This window comes from Pelmatolapia mariae, linkage group LG20 (genome assembly GCF_036321145.2).
Source record: "Pelmatolapia mariae isolate MD_Pm_ZW linkage group LG20, Pm_UMD_F_2, whole genome shotgun sequence".
Taxonomy (NCBI): domain Eukaryota; kingdom Metazoa; phylum Chordata; class Actinopteri; order Cichliformes; family Cichlidae; genus Pelmatolapia; species Pelmatolapia mariae.
In genome coordinates, this window is record NC_086244.1 from 28,706,577 (window position 1) to 28,726,782 (window position 20,206).

Genomic DNA, 20,206 nt, shown 5'->3' on the forward strand with positions numbered 1-20,206 from the left:
AGGCTACCTGAAAATGCAGGTTTTAAAATGGATATCAGCTGTAATATTTCACAGACCCGTATGCTTTATTTAAACTGTTTCTAAGTATTGAAGGTTTTTACTTGTGTAAAGTGATGGAAACTTTTACAAGCAGAAGTACTTTGATACTGAGGAAATATATAAAACCTGATATTTCTAAGACAAGTTCGGAAGCCGTTTTTACTACCACTAATGAAAGACAGATTAATGCTTTAACATTAAAGGAAATTTAAAGTGTGGCAACTGTTCCTCTTCCAATAACAATAACAGTTAATAAAGTTTTATGTCCCGAAGAGGCTTTTTAATCTGGGTTAATACCCTGTCCCGCATTCCAACACGATCATAGCATGTATCCTCTGCACAGCTATTTACTTACCGTCGAGGAAAAACATGCTTAGTTTCTTTCACTTTTAATTTGTTTTACTTTAATAAACACCGCCACCAAAATGAGTTATTTTGCGCAAATGAAAAGCAGCATCGTAAGCGTTATAGTGGACAGCAAGGATTTAATGAATCCTATTGGAACGCGTCCAGGTGTTTACGTACTTTCCGTTTCCGTTACAGGGGCGTGAACAATAGGAATCGTTTGCCGCGTGCGCGCTCGCGCCGTGTTTTGCGATCTTAAAACACTACGTTTAATGTTTTTGCGAAAAAAGATGGAGACGCTTAGCAAGCTTCTGCTGGAATACCCTGAATTAATGTACAGCGGAGTCGGAGCTACGGCGTTTGTCGCCGGCGGAGCGCTCATATATAAAATTGCCACCAGGTAACTTCTCCGACTTCTGGCACCGCGGCGGTGTGTTTATAGCTAACGCTACATTCACGCTAACACAGTTAATGTGTGCGGAATAAAAGAAACACACCAGTTGATTTTTAATTGTGACATTAAAGAAATAGTGCTTCCTGTTCTGCTCCTATTGCTCCTCTGGAGAGATTTGTGTATTTACGCTAGCCCGGGCGCTCACTTTAAGAGCAGCTGTGCCGCTAACTAACTTGATGCTTCGCAGTTTTGTGAGTCCAACTTTAGCTAACCCTGTTTGATGTTTGCAGTTAGTATTTATAATGTCACGTGACATCAATACATTGGCCATATTCAGATGTCTCAGGCTGGGTTAAGTATTTTTGCATAACTGAACAGCAGCGGTTGCCACTGAGTAACACGCTGGATTTACCTTGTCGCTTGTTGCTTACAGAAAGAAACCCACCCATGCAAGTGTTAACTGCTGGTTCTGTAATCAGAACACAGTTGTGCCCTATGGGAACAGGAACTGCTGGGATTGCCCCAATTGTGACCAGTACAATGGCTTCCAGGAGGTAAGTATTATGTATGTATTAACAAAAAAGTGTTTGTTAACTGTGGTAATTCTTATTCTCTAACGCATATACATTTTTTTAAACTGTCTGTGTTTTTAGAATGGGGACTACAACAAGCCCATTCCTGCTCAGTACATGGAGCATCTAAATCATGGCATATCTGGAAGCCTTCCTTCATCGGAGACACCTAAGACTCTGCAGTGGGTCAACTGTCAGATGTTGCTTTGCCGGAAGTGTAATAACAACCAGTCTGCAAAGATCAAACAGCTGGCCTCATATATCCCGAGGGATGATGTATGTACTTTGTTTCTGTCACATCATAGTATTGCCCAACATGCTGTTCTGAAGAATAACACCAAATGCTGTTTCTTTCTCCTGTAGGAGAACTACGATGAGGAAATTGAAGCCTACAAGCATCACCTGGAGCAAACTTATAAGTTATGCAGGCCATGTCAGACAGCAGTGGAGTACTACATTAAATATCAGAACCGCCAGCTTCGTACGGTGCTTCTTAATAATCAGCTGCGGCGCACCCGGGAGTCAGATATGGGCTTTGTAAAGGTCAGTGCAACCCAGAGTCCTGGATCTCACCCAGTCAGGCAAATATTGTGAATTATTTAATAAAAAAATCACACATAAAAGACACTAAATGACCAAATGCTGTAGCATGCAGGGTGTTTGACCTTACAGATACTAAATAACATGATTATTTTAGCTGAGACAAGCAGGAAACTGCCATAATTTTAACTTTTTTCCTGTGATACCATCTTGTTGCTTTTTCATGTTTAACATAATTTGTTAATCTTGAAATGGTAAATGGCCTGCATTTGTATAGCGCTTTACTTAGTCCTTAAGGACCCCAAAGCACTTTACACTACATCAGTCATTCACCCATTCACACACACATTCACACACTGGTGGTGGCAAGCTACATTGTAGCCACAGCTGCCCTGGGGCGCACTGACAGAGGCGAGGCTGCCGGCGCCACCGGGCCCTCTGACCACCACCAGTAGGCAACTGGTGGCAACTGGTGTAATGTAAGAGGGGAAACTTTCAGCCTTTTGCTCTTTGTTGTTACACCTAATGACATAATGCCTTATCAGTAGCTATTTAATGTGCATTCCCGATCCTCTTTGACCTACTCAAACAAAATAGTCAAGTGTTCAAACAGTGAAGCGATCCACAGGTTTCTTATTTTCATGGGTCTGCTGATAAGGATTAGCGCTTTGACACAATCAAGTCCTGCTTTTCAGCATTTAAAGTGATTAATCAATTGTTACCGCTTCTGCTCCAGTGTGATCTGTGACGTTAGACGTCATGTCTAATTTCAGGTTGTGTGAGGATACGAGTGAACGATATTTAACCACTGCTGTGGCTTTAATGGAATTCATAAAACTTTGACTTTCTTATTCACACTAGTGATTCATTAATGTGGTGCAGTCCTGTTACCTGTTTCTTGGTAAAACACTGAACTATAGCTAACAGTGCTTTTAGTTTGTTTAATTGGCATTCAGACCCCTGTTGTAGACTTTATTAACACTATGTTGACATTGTATGCTATTAATTTCAATATGCTGTGAAAATGTTACAATAAGGGCCTGTTTTGTTTTTTTTTGTTTGTTTGTGTTTTTTCCCCCTGCAGAGTGCCCAGTCCCTGTCCTCTCCCATGGGAGTCGTACTCTTGCGGGCCCTTGCCTTCCTAATATGTGCTTTCCTTGCTGCCACAATTTTCTGTGAATTGCCAGACCAGCCTTCGTCACCTGATGGCTCGCAGACATTAAGTGGTGGGGTTGTTCCTCCAAAGCCTCAAGTCCACAATGAGTCTACCCCCACTGATAACAGCAGCAGAGTGTCGCCTGTGTGGCAGAGTCTGCTGGAGCTGATCCCAGACAAGGCCATAGAAAATGCCGAGCTTGCGTGGCAGCATGGGAAGGACAACCAGCTGGCTGTAGTCTCTGTTGGCCTGTTAACTTGTCTCACTGGTATCTTCTTAGCAGGACCTGCAAGGTAAGCAGCCACCATTTTATTTGCCTTTGGGTGGGCTGTTCGTAGTTCCCAGTTTAATTAAAACAAAAAAAACAAATCTTGCTGCATTTCAGGTTGAGGAGAATTGATGCTGTAGCCTCTGTCCTGTGGTTCTTCATCCTGTGCCTCTACATGGCTGAGAGCTACATGACTGATGCCTTGAGCTGGATGTACACGACGAAGCTTGTTGGCATCTTCCTCTGTTGCCTCGTCAGCTTTGCTGCTGCCGTGGCAACTCGTAAACCGCTGGGCGCACGGAGAGCCAGATACCGAAGGTCAGAGCCTGAGCAGTAATGTTCACATTGTATTTGAAACCGTGGATTATTCAAAAACATGTCGTCTTTCCATGAATGCTTTCCATTCATAAGCATCGGATCAAAAAGCATCAATCTAACAAGTGTTATTGGTGTATTTTTAATGTTGTCATTTCTTTTCATTTCTGTCAGTGTCCGTTTTTAAACCTGCAATCTTCCAGCTCTGTGTGAGAATGACTGTGATGTTCTGACATGTGAATGATAATCTCCAGATATGGCACACAACCTGAAGCTAGTCCCTTCTCCTTACCAAATCCCACCTTCAGCCACACAGCCATGTGCTGAGCAAGTGCTTGATGCGTCAATTTTTGGCAGTTAAAACAATTTTGCATCAGGTAATATTGTTACCTCATGGTAGTGCTTTGTCCTTCTGCTTTGAATAATTGTTATTGTCATTGTTTTTTATCTATTCACTGAGAGAAGCAATGAGGAAACATTTCAGTAATCATAATGTCATAAAGGTAGTATTTATAAGCTTACTCTAATTATTATCAGTTATAAAGTCCTAAGAAGGTTAACAAGTAAACTTTACAGGACCTTCTGACATTTCAAACTATTAGTGTTCTCTATTCAAATGACTGATTACGTATTTAGCATCTTTATTGCTGCACCATATATGTGAACAAAATGATGTTTAAATAAGCTCAATTTTGCAACCAGTATATTGGGTTGTTAACATTTTAGGTTTTAGCTACTTTACACTTTACTAGATTGTTTGAAGGTGTTTTGAATGTACTCGTTTGACACTGTTAAAGCTGTGGGGTTTCTAACTACAACTCACTGCATGAAATAATAATTTGTGTAAACACTTTATACCACACATAAGATGTGGTATTTGCGTAATCACACTCTTTCTCTATTGCTTCACATCACCTACAAATTTTATTGGCGTTGGATATTTTCTAATGCAGCCTGTTCTGGTGTTTTTACCTCATGTCTTTGGCAGCACTAGGAGGTGACGTGGAGCATGATGTGTAGTGATGTTAGCTGACAGAAAATTTGCATGCCTGCAAAATCTGCGAATTTTAATCGACATTTACTATTGTAGTTTATTTATTCATTTATTTATTTATTTTACAATGGACCGGTTTAAGTATTTAGCTGCCCGAGTTTGTTATTCCCAAATTCTGCAGTTTTTCTCCTGTCTCCATTATTGTTGTGACCTTGTACCCTTTTGATTTACTTTTAGAACATTCAGTATTCGTCTAAAGTTGCATGATCTTGACTGTAAGCAATTTTTGCAAATACACATTTTCTTTGAACAGTATCATTAAGAATTGGCCAATATTTGGCCTTGCAGTGGCATTAGTTAACCTTGAGACAGTAGCACGAAGTTTCTCAGTGTACTTGAAGAATAGGTTGTTTGTTTCTTAAAGCTTCTTTGAGAACTTGTATCAGTTCTTCTGTAGATTCCCTTTTGTTACTTGTCTCACTTAACACTGAGTCCAGTATTGAAATCAGTGCTCTCCGGTGGTTATTCATTCATCAGCAGGGCTCCTTGCATTGTCTTGAGTTCTAGATACTCTTACTGGTCACTTCATTACTTACAGCTTGCTAGTACCAGTTGGACCCTCTTTTGCCTTCGGAACCATGTTAATTCTTCAAAACAGATTTAAGAGGTGCCGGAAACTTTCCTCAGAGATTTTGGTCCATATTGATATGATAACATCACACAATCCCCTGTTTCACCTCATCCCAAAGGTACTCTATTGGATTGAGCTCTGGTGACTGTGGAGGTCATTTGAGTGCAGTGAACTCGCCGTCATGTTCAAGAAACAAGTTCAAGATTATTTGAACTTTGTGACATGGTCCGTTAAAATGGCGACACTGTGGTCATAAAGGGATTGACATCCAGCATAAAATCTTGGCCAAATCAAACATGCAGATCATGAACACATTTAGTATTAGGCCTTTTTCCATTACTATCTACTCGACTTGGCGCAACTCGTTTTCCATTACTAAAGAGTACCAGCTAATATGGGTGAGGTCGTTATAGCAACGCGGTGGAACATCCCATGACATCATTTATATGCGACATAACAAAGGTGGACGTCGAGGCGATGTGATACCTGCTGCTCGGCCTGCGGCTTTTTGTCAGGCTCTGGGACCATGGTGTTGTTTCTCTGTCGTTTCCCTTGTTTCCTGGTTACAAAAATGGCGGTTTTCAATTTCGTGAAGGAGATGCTCTCCTGACTCATCATGTGACACCACTGACTAGCTGAGTCAGTGGTATGCAGTCTGTTGAAATCACATTTTCAGATCGCCTCAGAACCCTGGTCGCTTGGAATACTGGTCAAGTAGGTACCAAAAAAATTGAGCCCATGCGAATCGTAGCCTCAGTTTACGGTTCTTAGCTGTTGGAGATCAGAGATGCTGTAGTCCATCTGCTTCAAGGTTCAGTGGGTTTTGCATTTAGAGATGCTCTTCTGCATACCTTGGTTTTAACAAATTGTTGTTTTAGTCATTGCTCCCTTCCTATCAGCTTGAAGAATTATGGTCATTGATCTCTGATTTCTGGGGTTCAACAAAGCTTTTTCACCCAGAGACCTGGCGCTCACTGGGCATTTTCTCTTTTTCACACCATTCTCTGTAATAGTTATTTCGGAAAATTCCAGTATATTAGCGGTTTCTGAAATACCCAGACCGTTGAACAGGTTTGTGTGTGTGTGTGTGTGTGTGTGTGTGTGTGTGTGTGTATCCGACTGTATGTTTGGGCTCATTGTGACCTCGAGGAATGAGCAGAGCCCATCAGAGGCCTCTCTGATGGTGGACTATGATAAAGATCTGCATATGCAAAGTGTTCAAAGGTTTTGGAGAGTATTTATGTGTACTTCTTTGTGTCATATTTTGATGCTTTTAGCTGTGGGCTCAAAACTCAAGTTCAAAATAGCCTGTAGGTGACTACCTGACAGGTACTTGGCTTGTTTTAGCATTTGAGGTATCTTGTGTAAGCATTAGTTCCTGGTGCCCTTTTTTTTTTTTTTTTTTTTTTTCCCCCCCCTTTTCATTTTTATTCGGTGCTTTTATCAGAACATTAAGTGCTCCACTCAGCAACATCTTGGAGTCTTTTCTGAGGATTAATCCTAAATTGTCCTGCGCAAACTTCAAATGAGGCGATTTACAGCTAAAATGACGACCTTATAGCACTCACAACTGTATTAGCTTCCATTATAACTAATGCTACCTTTGCCAGTATTTTAACAAGTTGTTATGTGATAAACACTAATGACTGTTTTAAGTGCACGTGCTAACATTTCATCTAACTTGTTTATTTGAGTTTCATAGTTATGTTTTACTTTTGTTGGATTGTGTTGGATGTAGAGGGTATTTATTTTACTCTAATGTGAGAAGGTGTTACAAAATAATGGGAGACAACGTGCATAGATTGTGATTGCTTGTCAGTTTTGTAGTGTTGTAACTGTGGGTTTATACTGTGTTGCGCTGTTCTGTTGAGAGATTTATGTTCTCAAACCAGCGCCTGTGGTGTAGTAGACTTCACATGCTTTGAGTCTAAGATGGTAGATGATTGATCAAGTTTTGAACCTGTGTGACTTTTCACACCTGATATACATCAAAAAGCACAATGCAATGCTGTATAGTACCGCGGTTTAAAAAAAAAAAAAAAAAAAAAAAGTCAAACTGGCTGTTTATACTGTGACGTTAATTGCTAATGACTTGAAGGCTTTTTTGTTTTGTTTTTTAAACTTCCACATGTGACAAACTGCAGCTTAAACTCAAAAGTAACGTTCATCACAGAACAAAACAAGCTGTATTGGTTGTGTGACGTACAGGGTGTATCAAAAAGAACCATCCCGAATTCAAAGCGCTTTAATCCTGCAGCCGTTCACCGATAACGGCCAAAACGCATACCGTTAAAAAGACGGGGCTTGTCGGTTTTAATGCGGTCGCTGGTAGCACCACTAGCTGCAGTGGCCCCAGACATGCTCACACAAATATGGGACAAGTTTGACTATCGTTTGGACATGTGCCATGCGTCCAGAGGGGGACACATTAAGGACCACATTGTATGTAAAACCTTTTATATTCAGCCATGTAGTTTAAAATTTACCACAAGCTTTTATGTCCAATATTTAAAACAATAAATAAATAAATCCTTTTGAAAGTGAATGATTCGTCTTGCTACACCCTGTATTTGGACCATTGTGTGTACTAAGGGTAAGAAAAATGATATGAGTAATTGTATTTTTACCTTTTGGTTTGTAAGCTACAGGTTTAAAATGTGTTGTTTCTGCCAAAGTTTTACATACTCTGCCCAAAAGTTTGTTTGTTTTAAGCCACAGTTTGCATGTTTTTTTTAAATGATATTTGCATAATGTCTGGTTTGAGTGTTTCTATTTCTGCGTGTTATGTTTTTTGGAGAACTCCTGTTTCTACCTGATGAGCTGTATGACTGTAAACTTCTTTGTGCCAAGTGTCTAGCTCTAGAAGCACTATGTTCAAAGTGTTAACTGTAGGTTTAAGCTACTATATGTGACAAATTATTGTACTTCATTATTATACTACTACTATTTATCCCAAGTATGTTTATCTAAATATTTTAGTAGGGTGTGTTGGAGAAACACTTGGTACTTTTTTACAAAAGGACCCGTTGTTATGCTAAATCTTGATATTTTTTTACAGTTTATCACAGTTTGATCACCGACGATGTGTTTATATATTCTGTAACAGCCTCAGAAAGGAGCTCCATCCCTGCTCAAAGGTTTCCTGCAACATGCTCGATGAAACACTTTGCATTTTGGGTGCTTAAATGGTTCATTTGGGTATCTTGCTTTTAATGATGAGCTCCATTTCGGAGGCTTTGTGGTAATGCTTGCTGTACATGGAATATAATAAACGACTGATAAAAGGAAATGTCTTCTGCTTGTTTTTCCACCAGCATCCTGTCCCCTTCTGAATGTCTCTTTCCAGTCTGTAAAATAATAACTTTGTTACTCAGCTTTGGAGGCAGTGGAAATAATCAGAAGTGACCTGATTATACAAAGAAGCTTTATGTCACTGCTCTGTGTGGACCCATGAGTGTGTGAAGCCTTTCTCTTGTCTCTCCCCGTCAGCTGCTGCGTGCTGTCACACAGCTGCTGCAGCGTTTCAGCGACAGCCTTGTCGTAGCCTGCCTCCATTAGTGCTGACATTAAGGGGTTGTCAGAGCAGCTCATTTCTAAGTTTGTCCCCAGTTTTCTTCTCGTACTTGGTCTTTAAATCAGCATATGTTTAATTGTGGTAAGCAGGTAAAATTCTTAATTGTGTTTACACTATTTGCTCTATCAGTACCCAATTTCCCCTCCTCAGAAGTATTGTTAGACTTTCTGTATGTTTTTGCTGCTGTGTTACAACTTTAATTTCAGGTAGTAGACAATTCCGTTGCTCTTGTGTTGCAGATACCTTGCAGGAAGCTCCACAGTCCCTCCTTTGAGCTCCACCGATGTGGCGGACACTTTCATCCCCACTCCACCTCCTAACCTCTCCCAGCTCATCAACCGCCACCACGGTCGTCACGAGCGGAAGGCTTCCCCCTCCTCTCTGCCCGGGCGTCTCAACAGAGCCCTGTGCCTCGGCACCATGCCCTCCCTCACCAGGACAGGTAGCGTGGGATGTTTTCCCTTTCAGTTTGTGCTCTTGCTGACAGATATTTCTGTGTAATCCTTCTAATGGCTTGTTGATGTTTATCTGTGGTCTAACGGCTCAAAAAATAACATTTCAGCAAAGGGAACCGACACATTTGTGCAAATTAATCAAGTAGCTTCAGGTGTAGGTTGGGTTTACTATTTGGGATTATTTGTTTTTACAGTTAGTTACACTGTAGCACTTGGCATGCTTATGAGGTTTTATAATTGCGTAGCTCCGTTTTTATGGAATATCACCTGAAATATTGCCTCTGTTTACAGACACAAACGTATCTAAAGTATCTGCATTTCTTACCAAGAGGTCATTTAGGTCGTTTATGCTGAAGTGTTTGCATAAATATACATTATTTTTTTAGACACTATGCAATGGAGACAGTTTCTAACAGGATCTTTCAGAAATCTCTGACACATCTGTGCTTAAATTTCTCAATTTTATCTCAAATGCAAAAATAAAAAAATGCATGTTTGCAGTGTAAAGCGTATGTTTTTAGGAGCAGTCGTGGTCCTACAGTAGGCGGCCCATTTGCAGCTGCTTAATCTGACAGATTTGTCACTAATTATTTACTAATATTGTGGATTTTTAGTGTGAAGACTATCGATTTTTCTTTGAATGTGATAAACTAAAACCTGAGCCTCAGCATGAAGTTGTGTAGTTTTAGGTTTATGAGAAATGCTGATGGCTGATGCAGGTTTAAGTAAAAACATCAGTTTGTGGTTGTGGTGAAAAGTTTTATTTATTTATTTTTTGATTTTCAGATTCTGGTTACCTGTTTAGTGGAAGCAGACCAGCCTCACAGTACAAAGATTCACAATCTTCAGGTATTGAAAGTCCTGGCGATTCTGTGACCTCTGTTCAGTTTTTCATTGTAAGCAACAGCTCGGTGCTTTTGTCACTAAGACGTTGCTTAGTGAAAACATTTTTCACCACTCTCTTTTTTGGCACAGACTACTTTTCGCTCAAGTCTGGAAGCCGCCCATCATCCCCGGGTCCCTCCCCAACTCCTTCGGTAGCTGGTTCTGTTACATCCAGTTCAGGTTCTGCCAGACAACGGCGTCCCCTCATCAGCCCCGCTCGTCTCAACATTGGTGGCCAGAGACTCCGGCTTTTCTCAGCAGAGCCAGAACCCACGCTCATGTTCCCACCTGCGTCTCCATCACATTTCCTGTCTGAGCCGACCCCTTCGGTTTACAGCGGCTGCTTTTCACCCGATGTGTCACCCTTTCAAAGTCAAAATGGCAAGTATACATAAGGCTGACTGTTGTAGGAAGACTTCTGGCAATATTTCTTATTTTGTTTGTCTGTTATTCCTGAAACTACCACCAGGTGGCAATATAAACTTTGGGGGGGGGATCAAATCCACCACACAATGAAACAAATCAACTTGTGAACATGTTTAGATGGTTTGGTTTGTGGTTTAATGACTTTACCTGATCGGCCTTGCAGATTTGAGCTCCTTGTTAAGAGACGATAGTGTGATTGAAGAGGAAGAGAAGCGAAGCAGCTCCTCAGGATCTTCTGCTTGCCTGGTCGGTACTACAACTCAGTGTCCAGAGGGCAGGCGTTTTCCAAAAGGTAAGCAGTTTGATTTCAACCCTGCAGGGAGATGGATGTATCTATGTCAGAAAATTTAATATTTGTATCATGCCTGTTGGCTAACTGGGTTTTTAAAGATCTCAGTCTGCTTGGGCTGATACATCAGAATGTCTGTGTGTATCATTTGAAGCTGCTTTTGATCTCTGTAGATCTCTACAGTGACTGCAGACAGATTCCCTCTTAAAGCAATTTCAGTTTAAGTGACGGGAACTAATGCAGCACCCCATATATGAGGGACAGAATATTAAGAACACTGCTACCACACAGCTACCTGTGGGTCTTTGCTTCATTAAAATCAATTCAATGAACTTGATTGTAGTTTCTGTAACTTCTTCTCTATTTGTTCTGATTTAAAGGGGGGGAAAAAAGTATTTTGTGACGCAGACACAAAATGTAAAACCAGATGAGGTGGTTTGATGATAGTGCTCATTGCTCACGTTTGCTTTTTTTCTCCAGATTTTGCGAAGCGTCTCATATGGCCGGGGCTTTTGTTTGCAAGCCTGACTGCCAACCTGTTCTTCGGCTGCCTCTACATGTACAACAACTGGAGATGAATGTCGACAGAGCTGCTGCTGCCCCATACAGAGCAAGTGTGCCTCTGACCCCTTGACTAACCTGTTGTTCCTGTGCAACGAGAGGACATACAGCAGTGCAAGAAAATATCACCTCTCTGGTGCTTTACCTACTGTTTGCCGATGCAAATTGCAGATGTCAGAAGAACTGTGCAGTAAAATCAGATCGTATATTTGTGAGTCATTAGTGCTCAAACGTGAAATGGGTTTTGTTTTTGCCTTTTGATCACTGCTCCTCTTACACAAAGACAGGTGCAAATGATAAGAAGGGGAAAAAAACAAAAAAAGATGAAATTGCACTGATGGCTTTTTAAAACCTGCGCTGTGAATTGTGCAATAAACATGTACTGTTCAGTCGACGCTGCTTGGGCACAAAGTCGCGTCTTACCTACTTACACTGACCGAGTGCATTACCTCCCTCAACTGAACATCGCTGGATCTCTACAGCAGCCAGAAACTGGTAAACGTTAAGCGACATGTTTTCTTGTGGTTTAGTTTTTGTTTTATTGGCATTTGTACTGGTGCCATTACATGTCAGCTGAGGAAAGTAAAAAGTGGTGCTCCGTTATTGTTGGCCTATTTAGGGTCAAAATAATTCCTAACATTTCCATCTCATAAACATTTCTCAGCAGTTCACTACAAAAAGGTTCTCACCAAAGCGATTCAGTTTCGGTTCTTTCTTACTGTAAAGCTATTCATAAGCAAGTTTGTAAGTGTGACGGCTCCTAAGGTCAAGTGTGGTTTAAAAATAAAAATAAAACATTTCCAGTATATGGAAGAAATCATGTTTGCTGTCTCTGTCAGTCTGCACAAGCAAGCCGCAGAGAGGGAAGTTTTCCTGCCAACTCAGCTGTGAACTAATTTATACGTTACTTTTGTTATTACTCATAGTCAAGCATGTACGTTATTACAGATTGGAAATATTTTTGCACTTGTTTTTCTGAATTGGCGGACGTGTTCTACTTGACGTGATTTAAAAATTCTTTGAAATTGAGAGCACGGATGTTTGATTGTTATTTGTGTGCATGTTAATCAACCGATTCTCAGAAAACTTGTACATTTTTAGACTCGCAATCTGCAATTAAACAGGTTTGTGTTTCTTTTGCATGTGATGCAAAACAAAAATTGTATGAAATTTGGAAAGATTTTGTTCTGTTCAGGTGATTATTGAATTATTAAGTGAGTAATTTGACTTTGTTGCAATATTAAGTTTACTTATTGGTTTGTGCAAAGTTACTTTGAACCAAAGTTATAAATTATTACATTTGTGTGGCAATAGTTGTAGAAAACTATCAATGGACGACTTTCTAATGATTTGTGGTGTTCATTTTAATCATTCAGTGTTGTATGCAGATGTTTGTGCTTGATTTTTTTTCTGACTCTGAATCGACTCATTCATTGAAAAAGCATGAAATGTGCTTAAGTCTTGATGCTTTCTTAAATCCCAGTTAATTTTCTCTGGAATAGACAAGCTATCATTTTATTCACTTGAAAGTCAGTTTGTTTGAACATGTATTTGAACTTAACTGTTTTGTTTCACAGCCTACATCACCAGTTTTTAAAATCAGAGGTTGTCTAGTTCAAACTCTTTCACAAGAAGTGTGACGTGTTTTTTCTCACTGTCTGTTTGATGGGTTGTTATGCCCTTGTACTAAGCAACACGTTTGATCTGTAATTGTGGAACAACAGTGGTTTCATGTGGACCTGTGCTTTTTTTTCTTTTCTTTTTTTTAAATAAATAAACAAAATTCTTTCTCTAATTACCTCTGTGTAGTTACACCTGCTCTATCAAGACAGATGTTACAAAATATTGCCAAAAGATATTAGCTCATCTGCCTTCACACACACACACATGAACTTGAGTGACGTGCCATTCTTAATCCATAGGAAAAGCTTTTCCATAAAGTTTAGGAGTGTGTTATAGGAATTTTTGACGTTGGATGAGAAAGCCCGGCTCGCTGCCTTCACTCCAACTTGACTGGCCTTCACTCCAAGGCCAGTCAAGTTCTTCCACCAAACTTGCTCATCTGTGTCTTTATAGACCTTGCTTTGTGCAGTGATGGCGGTCATGTTGGAACAGGAAGGGGCATCTCCAAACCTTTCCACAGTTTGAGAAAATATTCTGCATACCTAGGTGCTTCATTTTATACATGTGTGGCCATGGAAGTGATTGAAACACTTGTGTTCAGTGTGCTTCCAAATGTTGTGCCTTAGCCTACCTTAAGCTCGCCCCCTTCTGGCACTGTTAGGCATTGTCTGAGTCTTTAAATATTCTGATCTCTGGCCCGCCTCAGCAAACTGAAGCTTGCCCGGAAGTGTTAAAGATAATCATATGTTTAAAGGGTTGCCATGGCAATGAAAAGCTGAATTTACACAGCTGATGAGAGATTAACTGTAAGTGGACTGCAGGCAGACAAAGCGGTCAAGGGTGAAGGAAAGAGTCTTGTAGGAGGGAAATTTCGATTTTATAGCCACAAATTCACTCCACTATAACCATGATGGGTCTCCTCCATGGGTCAGATTGGGATCTTTTGTTTTTTAGGTAAATGTGTGTACCCTTACATTATAGAGCCACTATATACTTCTTTTCATCAGAACATTTTCTTTTTATTAGTTCTAAAAAGGTTTTAGGTATAAAAACAATTATTTATGACCAAATAATACCATAAATCATGCCATTATCTTTCTGACCTATCATGGGTAACTTTATGACTCTTTCTAAAATAACTTGCACATAATAACAACGTAAATTATGTTTGCACTCTGATCTTAATGTGTTGTTTTCTTGTCCAAAGTTCAGAAATAGCCATCTTCATATCTCATTATTCATCAGTTCTGCGTAAGGCTTTATTTCCTTCCCTTTAAGCCCCGAGCTGTACTCCTCCACTTTTTTTTTTCTCCACTTTCATTGCGAGTTAAGTTTTGATGTTATTTTTGGTTCTTCCAGAGAATGGACGACCCATTCTGCGTTAACGTCAGATAAGTTCTTTTGTTTTTTCCTCTCTGCACATCATCTCACATTTAATCTTCATTAATCGCATTATTATCTTAAGGAAGGGAGCCTAAGCTTAACACTGAGTCACTGTTTAGAATAAATGATGAAATACGGCAAATGTCTGGAAAAGCATGACTTTTTTTTCACTTCGCGTTCATCAGCAAAACGTGTTCGAGATGTGCAAAGGATTGTTTTTAGAACTTGCTTTTTGCACCCTCTGTAACAACCATGACTCTACAAAGCTGAATGCTGAATTAATCAAACAGATTAAATTGTGCAAACTTGTTTCAAATGTTTTAAGTGATATTTTCTCCTTTTTGAGTTTTAGAAATTGAATATTGTTTTGATTAACTTCAACCATTTTGCATTGAAGTTGGCATCACTCACAAGTACATTTTCACTCTACTTATTGAACGAGTGAGAGGAAAGCAATCGATATGAAACCTCTAAAGCAGGGACCAGACTCCAATCTGGACGTCTTTGGTAAATGTGAGAGATAACAGAAATTTTGCACTTTTAATTGTATTTTCATAGGTTTTACAGCTTCTCCTATTAATAAAGATGTCCCAGTGACCAGTTATAGTACACCAAAATAAATAAGTTATAGATTTCTGTAATTTTAAACTTACTTCTTAAAATTTTACTTCTTAAAATTTAAGCCCAAAGAGATGTTTTAACAAATATCTTTGTGTTGTAATAGCACTTCATTTTCTAAATAACATATCTCAAAGTGGGTCATATATGACCCGTGATATGAAAGGAGTTTAACCTCCCTGCACCACAGTCTATGTTCACTTAATTTTAAACAAACACAAAACTACCCACAACATTTTGTTATTTCAATTCACCATTTGTAAGTTATGCTTTCCTAATCCCATGGAAAACATGAATGAAAGTAATATATTTTTTAACTGAGCTGACTTCATCATTTTAAATCCAATCAAAAGCTACATACAGAAGCAAGTGAACATATTTAAACTGTGAAACACTGGACGTTTGTTGTGCTGACTTGATCACTAATTATGTGCTGATGTTCTGCAGATATGATGCTTAAAATGAGAAGCAGCACCGCAGTTTAAGTAAGGTGGAGGTGATGAGAATCGCATTACATTTGCAGTTTTTGAATATTTTTGGAAGAGTGAAATATTTTCACCAGCTGAGATGAAGAATCGGGTGATCCCTGCGGTTAGTAAGATTAATAATCTGGGAAACAGATGACTTAAATGTCTGTACAACAGTGTCATTGCCAGTTCTTCCACTTGGAGCTAAGATGTTTAGCTTTTCCATCTAGAGCAGTGTGGTAGAATCTGACTGGTTGCATTAGATCAGACACTTTTAGAAATAAATGCATTTCAACAGTACCCCTCTTTGAGTCACTGCAATTATATTGAGACATTTTGTAGATTTAGGAAATGAAACTTCTATAAATTACTAAAATCTAATTTTAGTTACTAATGCTGCTGTTTTTCTCCCGTGACACAGCACTTCTCTGGACTTATATTAATTGCAAAGCACCGGACTGGCTGTGCAGCTGTCCTATAAATGGCACGCCAATTGTCTGTAGGGGTCTGCGGGTCTACCCTACAGTGCCTGACAGAACATTTTCAGTCAGCAAGAGCAGTTTCTCATCCTCTTTGCTGGAATCCCCTGTGCACTCCCTCAAAGATTAAACTTAGGTCCAATCCTTTCACGGCACGCTTCCTCTTTTTCAGATCATTCAGACACACCGCATGAATTTCACGGCAAAGGGTGTGAAATACATGCATCAAAAGCCCCTTTGAAACTGCAGGTGGGGCTAACCAAGTGAAAAATACTAAATTAAACTAAACCGAATAGATATGTTTGCATCCAAAGAACAAGAAGATGAGTTTCCCGATGCTATTGTGCTTACCTTTATTTAATTCAATCCCATTTGGATCCTGTTTTATTCTTGATAACTAAAAGAAGTGCTATCATGAGCTATGCTGCCTTTGTTTGTACTTGCAGCATTTAGAAAATGATATTGCTATATGGAGATTATAAATATCACATTTATGCAGCCACACATCATGTCACATTGACCTCTGAGCACACTGTTACATTTTACGTCTGTCTTTCTTTTAAGTTCACCACAAAATATTTTATCTTTAAAGAAAGTGCTGTCATGACAAAGAGAACGAGCTGCTTATATATCTGCCTAATAAACTGTAGTATAATATTCTCTAATAAGTGATTCATGTCCAGTTATTTACTAATCAGTATCTCTCACCTATTCCCCCAAATAATGTTTATTATTATAATATTTGGAATAAAATTGTAATAAAATAAAGTACTACTAGCTATTGTAACCATGTGCACATAATATAGTATTTTAGCTTTTTTTCTGTCTTTTTTTCGACTTCTATTTTTCTAATATATCTCTAATTGACCTTTTCTTCCTGTGCCTTGTGCTGCTGTAACAAGTGAATTGGCTAAAGAGGAATCAGATCTGTTACCATTAATTTTATACTGTTATGTGTCATCTTTGATGCTGTATGTTTTTATATTTATTTGTTGTTATGTGTTTTCTTATTGTATTGTGAATTTTCATGTTGTAATTTTATGTATTGCTGTCTGAACCATACTGCTGTACATTGTCTGATGTTGTGTTAACTTATTTATTCTTTTGTTCTGACCTGGCAGGGATTGCAGGTGAAAAGTGGCATGTTGTTCATTAATATGCACTGTTCCCTTTAAATAAATCAATTGAATTAAAATGTATATACAAAATACAACACCCTTAATGTAAGGTTTCCTCTTCTTTCCGCTTCTTTTTAAAATGTTTACTCAACTATTGCAACCAAACTGGGCTCATCTTCAAATCTCTTCTCATCTCTTTCTCAATTTTAGTTCTACAAAAACTACATTGGGTGTCTGGAGAAGTCATGAAACTCACAGGTAGCATTTAAATCTCTTTTCAGCTTTGTCTGATCTCACGTGAGATGATCTTTAAGGGCAGCAGGAGAGTTTTGGCTGCAGACTGCGAAACAGAATAAGACAGATCCATTTGGGGAATCTTATGAGTCAAAGTGATGCAAAGAAGCTCTGAGTATCGTGACTAGACGGCGAACAAAGTGCTTTAACGTGGGTGAACTCAAAACCAAATGTGCTAAATTATGCCAGCTGGAAAACACGACTCCTTTTCAGCACATTTTATTACATTTTAATCACATCTAGGTGATAGACTTTTCTAGTGGATTGAAAAAAAGAAGAAGAAAACTTTCATTTTCTACCTGAATGTGAAACTGGTGGGGATTTCTGTCACATAAATGAGCCAAACCGATGTTAAACAGCGGCTTTCTGTGAACCACAGAAATGGGGACCTGATAGTACTGACAAGCCACCTTGCGCTGTCGTATATTACACAATCCATTAAGAAAGAAAGTCGAGGCACAATAAGAGAAAAAGCATGTGAATAAAAAAAGAAGCACGAGCTCTTAAGAACGCACAGAAAGGAAGTCAAGACCCTTTTCCTGATGCACCACAGAACTGTGGGTAAGCTTAAAGACGGTAAACAAGGCACACGCGTCTGAACATCACGTGATCAAACTACAGCGCTCGCATGTGTTTATATGATGACTGTAAAAGTTTCCTGTCTAAACTTTGTTGGTGTTTTTTTGTTTTTTTTTATTGTGCCATGTGTTGGACTGCCTGATTAACGGCTATACTTTCAGTTTTATCGAAACTATAACACTAATGCTTTCTTAATTTGAGTTTAATCTTGAGTTGCCATCAAGCTAGATGAATAGCGCATTTATCAGGCAGCTACGAGATTCAGCTCTGCAGCTTGTTTACTGTCGAGGGGTTTTTCTGGCTCCTAGTTAAAAATAGTTCCGTTCGGGGCAAAGGGTGGGAAGCATTCATGCTTTCAGTCTGCCGATCTGGCCAAACAGTTTCTCTTCTGCACAATCACTTCCTGTTTTTTTTGTTTTTTTTTTCACCAGCTGGTATAAGGTGAACTCACAAACACATATTTGTGTGTGTTCTCTAAATACCGATCAGAATCTTGTAGCTCTTGAGTGCTCAGTAGCCTCTCATTAAACAGGAAGCCAACGTATCTAGCAGCACCAGACCACAACTCAGAAATATCAACACCTGCAAACCAAACTGAACAAACACAACTGAGATCATCTATTTATTTGCATGTTATGTGACTTGCTAAGAAAAAGTCTGGCACAGAATTCAGAGAAAAGAGAAACCTGTTTTGTCTGTTTGCTAATAGTGAACAGTTGTAAAGTCACGCTGCTGTTGTTGTTGGCCCCTGCATTTCCCCTTTCTATGGTAGTACAACCGCCGTGGTTCGGGATCCACTTCCATGATGAGCGCGGTGTCTTTGTTCACTGATTGTGGTAAAGCTTAAGTACAAATAGACTTAAACAGATATAAGAAAACGGGAAGGCAGACTTCCCAACAAGATTTTCACTTTGACAGAAGACGGCAACATTTCAAGAAGAAGAAAAAAAATTGTCTGAAGAAACACGATTAATTTTGTTATTTAAGATGTTTGACTGGCTGCCAGCTGGAATCTACTGCCCCCCCCCCCACACACACACACACACACACACACACACACAAAATATCTGCTTCTTTACATTTATTTGCATCTATAAATTCAGACATAAATAACTGGGAATGTACCGAATTAAATTCTGTGTGAATTCCAAAAACTAAAAGCCTCGTCTGATCTATTTTGGCTCATGAAACTCGCAAAAGTGGAAGGAAATCAAAAGGGGAAATAATCTACTTGAATTTATCTTTGTTCATTTAATAAATTACTTATGTTTTATTAGTCTCACTGACAGGTTGGCAAAGCTTTCCTAATTTGATGAAAATCAAGAGGCAACATGATGATTCTATCGATTAATCTGTAGCTTTATTACATGAATAACTGGTTAATTAGTTTGTCTATAAAATAAGTGAGACGGTTTTTTCTCCTTAAAGCCAAAAAGGTTGCATTGGACTGCTCTTTAACTTCTATACCATCATTGAAATTAAAGCATCAGCTTACAAACTATGTCTTTATTACTCAAAAATATGTCTCGTTCATATCACTCATTCATGAATGAAACAAGCCAAATGTTGCATCCCTCTCAAGATTTTCAAATATTTCCCCTCAGGAGCGGGGGATCATTTTGTGGATCGTTGCCTTTGTAGTCGCCACCTTCCAAATCCCACGTTGCCTTTGTAGTCACGTGTGACAACGCGCCACTGCAGACAGCATATATATATATATATATATATATATATATATATATATATATATATATATATATATATATATATATATATATATATATATATGCTCCAAAATAAAAGTAATAATAGTTTCCAGTGGACTCGGTGACACACTGAGTCCTCCTCCCATTTAACATCGAGAGAAATATTAAACATCTCTTTTATCACAGGCTTTTACTCACGCAGGTGCTCCCCTGCTGCATGTATACGGAAAATAAATCAGCTTTAATAGTGTGAAAGTTCCAGAAAGTGACTCACTTTTCAGACACCAAACATGCCCTCATACCTGCTTGTGACTAATTCGGCACAAGCAGGTATTATAAGTTAAATTCTTATAAATTGGTTTTAGCTAATTGTTTCATTCTTTAGCTTAAAAGAATTTTTTTATAATAATAATAGTCTCCTACACACATCACCTAAGACAGGAGGAGGGCGGGAGGTGGAGAGAGCGGTGTACTTTCACTTCGCGCAAACTTTTG

General features: G+C 39.0%; 1 protein-coding gene across 1 annotated transcript; it reads left to right on the plus strand.

The window, feature by feature from the left end:
- The first annotated feature begins 604 nt into the window (after window positions 1–604).
- Window positions 605–13,242, plus strand: tmem201 (transmembrane protein 201). The gene is made up of 11 exons (XM_063464841.1): window positions 605–784; window positions 1,212–1,332; window positions 1,432–1,626; window positions 1,714–1,893; window positions 2,975–3,339; window positions 3,432–3,632; window positions 9,068–9,270; window positions 10,070–10,132; window positions 10,259–10,549; window positions 10,758–10,886; window positions 11,364–13,242. The coding sequence occupies exons 1-11, from the start codon at window positions 657–659 to the stop codon at window positions 11,459–11,461; spliced, it is 1,974 nt and encodes a 657-aa protein (XP_063320911.1). The 5' UTR covers window positions 605–656; the 3' UTR covers window positions 11,462–13,242.
- Window positions 13,243–20,206: the final 6,964 nt, after the last annotated feature.

What these genes read in the sequence shown, in the direction of transcription:
- tmem201 (XM_063464841.1), top strand. Translation starts at nt 657, where the DNA reads ATGTTTTTGCGAAAAAAGATGGAGACGCTTAGCAAGCTTCTGCTGGAA. An exon ending in TTCTTAGCAGGACCTGCAAG is followed by an intron (nt 3,340 to 3,431) that starts GTAAGCAGCCAC and finishes GCTGCATTTCAG; the next exon opens with GTTGAGGAGAATTGATGCTG. An exon ending in GCCCTCCCTCACCAGGACAG is followed by an intron (nt 9,271 to 10,069) that starts GTAGCGTGGGAT and finishes TTTGATTTTCAG; the next exon opens with ATTCTGGTTACCTGTTTAGT.